The sequence below is a fragment of the Onychostoma macrolepis genome, chromosome 23 (genome assembly GCF_012432095.1).
Source record: "Onychostoma macrolepis isolate SWU-2019 chromosome 23, ASM1243209v1, whole genome shotgun sequence".
Classification (NCBI taxonomy): Eukaryota; Metazoa; Chordata; class Actinopteri; order Cypriniformes; family Cyprinidae; genus Onychostoma; species Onychostoma macrolepis.
In genome coordinates, this window is record NC_081177.1 from 13,277,927 (window position 1) to 13,286,947 (window position 9,021).

A 9,021-nucleotide genomic window follows, 5' to 3' on the forward strand; every position below is an offset into this window, starting at 1 on the left:
AGAAATTGACTGAACGTAAAATTTCTGTGGAATTAGTTACTAAATAATAATTAGTTGAAACCACTTTAAATTTTTTACAGTGTATAAGGTATGTATTTATGGATGGCAGAAAGTCTCATTTTTGGATCAACTATTTTTTTTAATCATTTTTCACTTTGGTACGTTCATGAGAGAAACGGTAATATCTCATTTGTAAACAAATCATTCTTTTGATTTGAATCTTCGTAATTAATCAGTGCACAAAACCAGTCTAAATGACTCACTGATTCAATTGGACTGGACTGTTATGAATTGTTATCATAAGTAGATCAAAGAGACCATTGGTGCCAATGCTTTCTATGATCTACTTAGGCTTATGATGCTTTTGGGAAACACAGCTCTGGTTACTTAATTCATTTTGGTGATAGAGACAGTGGTGAACATTTCACTGGAAGGCAAGATTGTCGGTGAATAGTGTATTCTGCAGCTACTGTACAGCTGAAGAAGACTTGTAATTCAGCGCATGGAGTCATGGATTACTTTTGGTGTTTATGACACATAATGGTGCTTTTACATCCTTTTTGAAGCTTGAAAGCTTTAGTCATCATTCAGTGTAACTGCAAGTGCTACAATCTCTTCAGAACTTCTCTTGTGCTCCAAAAATGTTATACAGGTTTAGAATGACATAATGGTGAATAAATGATATGCAAAAGAGTTTTCATTTTGGGGTGAACTATCCTATTGAGAAGTAGTCATTTCAGTCATCGCTTGTGAATTTTCATTTACAATTTTTTGTTTTCATTCACAGCATCGAAGTAAACAAAATAAGTAAACTTACATAAGGAAGCAACTCTGATTAAATGGGCACTGATGCTTGGTCTTGGTATGTCTTAAACTAATATTTAGAAGCTACAGCTTTGACACTGCAATTTATCTAAGCAGTCTAATTTGCGACAAACATCCTAGGGCTCCTTGCTTTCCTATACACCGCGTCCTCAACAGTTAGTGATTTGGCTACATGTCACATACCTCAGTATTCAGCAACCATCCCACTACAAAGCTCTTTTTTTTGTTCTGATGAAGTCAATTTAATGGGTTTAATTCCAAATAATCATAGCTACAACAAGTAGTGCATCTTACTGACATTGGCTAAAGGCAGGCGAGTATGTCTCCCATCTGGAAGCTGTTCAGAGCAGCTTTTCATCCAGTTTTTGTCATGGAAGATTAGCAAAGATCGTTTCCTCTCTACAACTTGATTAAATAAGTTTGATTATCAGTTCAGGCAGTACAGTTACAGGGTGTGGTTCATTAACCACCTGCTTAGACCTGTGACAGAGCCAATCTGATAACAGCTCTGTTACCTGAACTTATCTACACCCAACATAAATTCACTCACAGCCAAAACACATCATTAGCCCTACTTACCGCTTCAGACTTTCATTGTTGGACTGCAGTTAAAATAATAATACATACAAAAAACTGTCATTTTCCAGCTGTAATTGCATCCAGCTTTCAAAAAATATATCACCATGCAGGCTATGCTGATATTCACCGCAACAGTAAACATATTTCAATAAACAAAAATGAATAATGAGTAACTTACATGTTAGACATAATATCGCCAGTGAATATGTCCAGTTTGGCTGCATTAACAAGAGTAGGCCCTACTGAACGAAACAAAAAGAGGATCGATTGTTCCACAACATGGCGTTTATTTCCAGAATGTAGCTGCATGTTTGAATGAATCTGTTGACTGAACGATTCAATGACTCACTCATGTCAGTTGTTTCGTTTCTAAATGAATCAGTTTGTTTGAAGGAATCGTTTTAATGATTCAGTGAGTCACTCATAATACACAGTTAGCCTACTTGTCACCACCTACTGGCGTTGTTGTTAAAGTCTGGTTAATAAGAACAAGCAAAAGGCACAGTTAAACTATGTGAAGTATGTACGTATGATTTACCTACTTGACTTAATGTAAAACATGTCTTAAAACTGTTGTTATAGATGTGAAAAGGGAAAAAATAATGCATCTGTTAAGTATTTATTTATTTAGAAATGAAGGCAGGCATTAAATATTGCGCATTTGGACAAAATGATTTTAAATATTACATTTTATTCAGATTGTTTTATTTATTTATTTATTTTTTTAGATGCTACATCTTCATGATCAAGGATTTCCAGGTCATGTGCTGGAGAAACAAGGAAACATCCGATTACTGAGAAGCATTCAATGAGTGTTTTCAAACAGGTTGCGTCTTCCATTGGGCAGACAAACAGGTAGTCCAGCCCCAAACCCATGCCATTGGTTTAGCCACTGTTAATAATATTCTGCGAATGGAATGGTCAAACAAACAGATCAATGTTTTGATAGCGCCACAGTGTTTAAGCTTTTCAGGGAAAGCAAACTACGCCTTTAAATCTTAGGTGAAGTTATTTTCAGCCCATGCTGAAACCATTATAATTTCATGTGAGCACCCAAAACATGTTGATAGTGTTAACTGCACTTGTAAATATTTGGCAAACCCTAAACACTGTAGGCCAGAATGTTTGTTTGTACTGCGGGTTGAGTGCAGCAGAAAGACGCCTTTTTCAACCCATAATAAGGATATCACTCTGTCATTAAGCATATTGTGCAGATCAAAACAACTCCTAATATCACATGTGGCAGAAGTGAGGCGTAGTTCAAACAGAAATGATAGCTGCTTTAAACAGGAACATGGCCTTACATCAACATCAACACTGGCATACACTCCTTTGTTACTGAAGGTCAAGATTGCGCCAAGTCAATCTTCAAACTCCATGTTCTTTTTTTTTTTTCTTTTTTTTTTTAATGTACCTTGGCTCCATATCCATCACGTTGGAGTTGATCACTGGCAACTATTGTTGTTTATGTTTAACCTGCTAATAGTGAAGTCAAGCAACATTTGACCAAATATGGTTGTTGTGTCTTACTTGCTCTGTCTCTTCTTCGTACTCTTTCCAGGCTGTCCCGGGACATATCATCCCAATTCAGTCCCTCTGTGTCCCATGGGCGTTGTTTTCCTGTTTTCTGTTCCTGTGTCACACTCAGGTGCTCAATACCCTCTGAGTTCTACAACCAAAGATGGACAGACACAAATTATACTTGAAATGTGTATTTTCATCTGTAAATATATATAAACTTTCATGATGAGAGATTTGAAATTACATATTTTATTTTAGATATTAGATATTTGTGACCCTGTCTTTGAAATCCAGGCTAAAGTCTCAAAAGCTAATTATGAGATAACAAGCATCAAAGTTTGATTTCAACCATTAATTTCACTATGATTTCGATCTTTGACATGGCCTTACTCAGTCAATATTAAAGATATCAAGGTTACATTTTCACAGAATGGTCTTTACCTTATGAAAGATGATTTTAGAAAACAGTAAATCACAAAAGAATGACTTTAAGCTGGGTTTTCACAGTCAGGGTCATATTTATGTAATTATTTACTGATTTAATTAATTATTTAATATTTTCACACACAGTCACACACAAAATGGTTAAAGAATGTTTAAACATGTTTATATAACAGTTTCAGTTTAGTAATGTTTTTGAAAGAAGTTTCTGATGCTCACGAAGGCTGCATTTATATATTTAATCAAAAATACAGTAAAAATACAGCAATATTGTGCTATTGTGAAATATTATTACAATTTAAAAACTGTTGTAATATATTAAACTGTAATATATTTTAAAATGTAATTTATTCCTGTGATGGCAAAACTGAATTTTCAGCAGTCTTTATTCCAGTCTTCAGTGACACATGATCCTTCAGAAATCATTTTAATATGTTGACTTGGTGTCACTTTTGATTAATTTAATGCATCCTTGCTGGTTATAAATATTACTTTCTTTAAAAAAAAAATCCTACTCACCCCAAATGAAGGAGTGTATGTATGTGTGTATTTATACACACATAGATGGACATTTTTGCCCTTTAATTCATCCTAAATTTAGTATGTTTTTAGTGCTGTTGTCTTTGCCCTACCTAGGTTGAGCCATAACAAATACTGAAGATTGCCAATAAAGATTAAGATTTTATAGAAAAATATTTAAGGGATCCAAAGGTTGACTATAACTGCAAGATAATATTTTCATAACAATAATATTTTGGGAATTCTCTATCCAATAAACTGATAGTGAAATGGGACATTTTTTATGTATGTCACGTTTACTTTTATGTTCTTAGCAGAAGGTTTCCTACCATCCAGTCTTAACATTCCTCACGCAAATGTTTTCCTCCTCAGACTTTATTTTGGCAAGGGCAATGGAACTAAAAACGCAAAAGAGTGGTATTTTAAACCCTCTGCATTGTTGCTCTTAAACTATTTGAACTGTGTGTATATGTATGTATGTATATATATATATATATATATATTCATGGCCAAAAATATTGACACCCTTGGTAAATATGATCAAAGAAGGCTGTGAAAATTAATCTGCATTGTTAATCCTTTTGATCTTTTATTAAAAACATTCACAAAAATCTAACTTTTCATTGGATAATAAGAATTTAAAATGGGAGGAAATATCATTATGAAATAAATGTTTTTCTCTAATACACATTGGCCACAATTAACGGCACCCTTTTATTAAATACTTTTTGAAACCTCCATTTGCCAGTTTAACAGCTGTAAATTTTCTCCTATAATGCCTGATGAGGTTAGAGAACACCTGACAAGAGATCAGAGACCATTCCTTCATCCAGAATCACTCCAGACCCTTTAGATTCCCAGCTCCATGTTGGTGCTTCTTCTCTTCAGTTCACCACTCATTTTCTACAGGGTTCAGGTCAGAGGACTGGAATGGCCAGCAGAAGCTTGGTTTTGTGCTCAGTGACCCATTTTTGTGTTGTTTTTGAGGTTTGTGTTTGGATTATTGTCCGGTTGGAAGATCCAAACATGGCCCATTATAAGATTTCTAACAGAGTCAGTTACTTACTGATTTTTTATCTGTTGGTATTTGAGAGAATCCATGATGCCATGTGTCTAAACAAGATGTCCAGGACCTCCGGCAGAAATATAGGCCCACAACATCAAAAATACAGCAGTATATTTCATTGTACAAATGGGGTACTTTTTATTCCTGTGTTCACCAAACCCATCTTGAGTGTTTGCTGCTAAAAAGCTCATTTTTTTAGTTTCATCTGACTATAGAAGCCATTCCCATTTGAGGTTCCAGTCATGTCTGACAACTGAATATGAGTTTGTTTTTGGATGAGCGAGGAGAATTTTTCTTGAAACCCTCCCAAACAACATGTGGTGATGTAGGTGCTGTTTGACATTTTTGTTTTAAGGTTTTCTGACCCCGACACTCAACTATTTTCTGCAATTCTCCAGCTGTGGTCCTTGGAGAGTCTTTAGCCACTCAAACTCTCCTTCTCAACGTGCATTAGGACGATAACGTCCTCTTCTAGGCAGTTTCGTAACATTTTATGTTGATTGGAAATTCTCAATTACTGCCCTGATGGTGGAAATGGGAATTTTCACTGCTCTACCTCTTTTCTTAAAGCCACTTCACTAATTTGTGAAGCTCAATTATCTTTTGCTGCACATCAGAAATATATTCTTTGGTTTTTCTCATTGTGATGGATGATTAAGGGAATTTGGGATTTGTTTTCCCTCCTATTTATATTTCTGTGAAACAGGAAGCCATGGCTGGACAATTTCATGTTCATAATCACTGTGGAGTGCTCAAAATTGCAAATATGAATGGGAATATACTTCAGAGATATTTTTCTCATAAGAATTTCTAGGGGTGCCAATAATTGTGTCCAACGTGTATTAGAGAAAAACATTTATTTTATAATGATATTTCCCCCCATTTGAAATTCTTATTATCCAATGAAAGGTTAGATTTTTGTGAATTTTTTCAAATAAAAGATCAAAAGGATGCAGATTAATTTTCACAGCCTTCTTTAATCATGTTTACCAAGGGTGCCGATATTTTTGGCCATGACTGTATAAATATATATATATATATATATATATATATATATATACACACACACACACACAAACACACAGGTATATATAGTGTTAATGAGTTTAAGTAAAAGGGTATTCTCATTTTTTCCCTCATGCTCTTTTGATGTCTTACAGTTTGAGTGACAGGTTCATGTTTTTTTTGGTTTTTTTAAAAGTTACATGATTCAGAAAAAATAATTGGAAAACCTTAAAGAACAGTAAACAGCCAATCAGACCAACAGCTTGACAGCTATTTTGAGAAGACGGCATGTGTGTGTTTGTTTATGAGGAGATGTCTTAATCAGCGCTAGTTTCCTGTGCCTGCAAGTGCTCTAAATTCCTCCTAAACACCCAGGAGAGTGTCTTTCGTGTGTCACTGCAACCCGTCACAGCGGTCTTGCATAGTTTTCCTCCAAAATGCTTCTCTGTCATTCTCTGACTGACTTCATTGTTTATCCCTCAATTCTTTTCCTATCTGTGATGTGTTCCTCGTTTGATAGATGCCATTGTTATGACATGATTTTAAACATGGATGTTCACAAACAAAGGGTCATTTAATCTTTCTATCAACTGTTTTCTGAAGCTGTACACACGTACAGAGGAAGTACACACTTCACATTTTAAGTTCATCTGTCATTTCTTTTCCTCAAATTTACAAATACACAATCTGGAGCACGTCTGCAAATAGTTCCTTTTGTAAACTGGCACACATTAATTGCAGGACTCAAGCCAGTTAGATTGGATGACTGACAATAAGCTTATCCTTCATGCATCTTTTTCTGATTTCACTGGCCGTTAATCTTTATCATCTCTTAAAAAATAACAGGAACTGCTCAGTGAATTATGATTATAACCATGCTAAGTTACAGTAAATTTAAAATGCATGTGAATTGTTCTCCAAACACGCAACACTGCCGTTCATTATTTTGAGTTACATGCAAATCTTGTTTACATGTCATATATGAAAGCAAATGCTAAGTAAAATAAAACCTAAAGCCTCTCAACGCACAAAATACAAAATTAGGACAGATATTATTGTGCAATAGTCACATGTGTGTTGCATTAATATTGTTCAACAACTAAGTACAAATGTGAAAGGCCACAGAAGTCACTCACCCACTTCTGATTGGGTATCGCCAGAGATGTCAGCATATCCGCCATAGCGCCCAAAATCTGGTCGGTTCGTCCCTGGTTCTTTGGAAGAGACTTCATATTCCAGCAGCCTCTGTCTACGTGAATCTCCTTGTCGATATTCCCTCCCTCCTTCAAAATCCCTCTGTTCCTTATGGTTTGTCGTGCCAGAGCTTTGATTCACAGCCCAGCTCCAATTTTCTATGATCCTCTGGAACGCTCTTGCACATAAATAATGAACTATGGAGGAGGCTGGTCTGTTTTTGTCTAGTTTAAAGTGGACGAGAGAGTGCTGTTGCCCAAACTAAAGCGTCTTCTCTGGCTCCTGTCCTTCACACAGGTGGGAAGGTCTTGCTGTGGGTCTCAGTCAGGCCTCTCTCCCCCTCCCCCCAAAATCAGGGTTGTTCCTGAGAGAGGGTTAACCACAGTAAGCCATAAAGATAGCTTTCTGTTCTTTCTCCTTTCCTTTCCTTTGAGAAAAGTAACTTGTTTTTGCAAGTTCCTTGGCTTTTGGGACCTTTTGTGAACAGAACATCTAACCGCTCATGAGTCAGCCTTTCTGGACTGTCATTGGCTGCGTGCATCTACCACCCCTTCAGCCGACTCCTCTCCACCCTCTCTACATCAATTTCATCTTCTATTGTGCCTCCCTTGCACAACACCACACTGATTCTTAGAATAATCCTCAAGTTTCTGTCCTACTCCTCTATCTCCTACTTCTTCGTCCTCCTCCTTTTCTTCTTGTACTTTCACCATCATTCTCTCTTCTTGTTTCATATCCAGTCTGAATGGATGACACATGGCTTTTGGCATGGTGCAAGCATAAAAAGCAGCAAATAACCCAAATAAGGCAGCTGTGCTGGGCTCAGGGCACCAACACAGAAGCTATCAGACATAATTCATAATGGCTGCCCACTTTAAAACTTACAACAAAAGATTGAGGAGGAGGAGGCTGCCAGAAATTTCTAAACATGAGTCTAATTAAGTGTTTCTCAACTTGTCTGTCCTAATCAGTAAGACTTTTTTTTTTTTAAGAAATTAATATATTTATTCAGCAAAGATGCATTAAATTGATCTAATGTGATAGTAAAGACTTACATTGTTACAATAAATTATATATTCAAATAAATAATTAAAATAAATGCTATTCTTTAAAAAGAACAGCATTTATTTAAATTATTTATAATTACACAAAAATATCAAGCAGCACAACTTTTTTAAACGTAATTGTCATTAATATTATTAAAGTCCCTTTTAAAGAAAAACAACCAAACATTTTCATGAAATAAAAAAAGCATAATAAGGTAAAACTAAACTAAAATACATTTAAATGAACTTATTCAAGTTAATTTTTGATACACTGTATAAAATTTTAAACTCTTACAAATCCACTTCATTAAAAGTGACAAATTCTTTTAACATCTTTAAACATACTGTGGCAGCCCTGAAATACTCAAATTTAAAAACTAAATATACTAGAAAAACTAAACAGAAACCTCAAAACAAACTAACTTTTTTTCATAGAGTAGCTAATGTATTGTGCTAGAAATCATTCATTCAATTAACCCACCATAAAAAGGGCTTTTTGTTAGATCTTTTGTTTACTTATCTAGAACCTGTGCGAGACCCAGGCTTATTTTAGCCTTGATATTTTCCAGGTTAAATGAATGACCGTGTCATGACGATACACATACTTGGGTGGCCCACAATATATATGTGTGCTTTTCTGAGCAGAGTAGACATACACATTCCTGAGCCTGCTGCTCATTCCCTCTTCACCTGGCCTGGAGTCAAGACACACGTTTATACAATTACAAACGTTAGTCTATTCTCTCTCTCTCATATTACAGCCCAAACCGCACACAAATTTGGGTCGGATTTTCATCTAGACAGATTCTTCTGTGATGGTGTATG

General features: G+C 35.5%; 1 protein-coding gene across 3 annotated transcripts in view; it reads right to left on the reverse strand.

The window, feature by feature from the left end:
- Nucleotides 1-7,761, reverse strand: part of arhgef25a (Rho guanine nucleotide exchange factor (GEF) 25a) — a 71,265-nt gene extending 63,504 nt beyond the window's left edge. Inside the window, exons 1-3 of one of the 3 annotated variants that reach the window (XM_058763996.1) lie at nt 7,093-7,757; nt 2,935-3,073; nt 1,583-2,310 (exon numbers count right to left, since the gene is read on the reverse strand). In XM_058763996.1, coding sequence (XP_058619979.1) covers nt 1,583-1,628 — 46 coding nt within the window. In that variant the 5' untranslated portion in view covers nt 1,629-2,310; nt 2,935-3,073; nt 7,093-7,757. Of the gene's footprint in view, nt 1-1,582; nt 2,311-2,934; nt 3,074-7,092 lie in introns of all 3 variants that reach the window. The other 2 variants (XM_058763994.1, XM_058763997.1) reach the window with 2 other exon arrangements.
- Between the last annotated feature and the right edge of the window lie 1,260 nt (nt 7,762-9,021).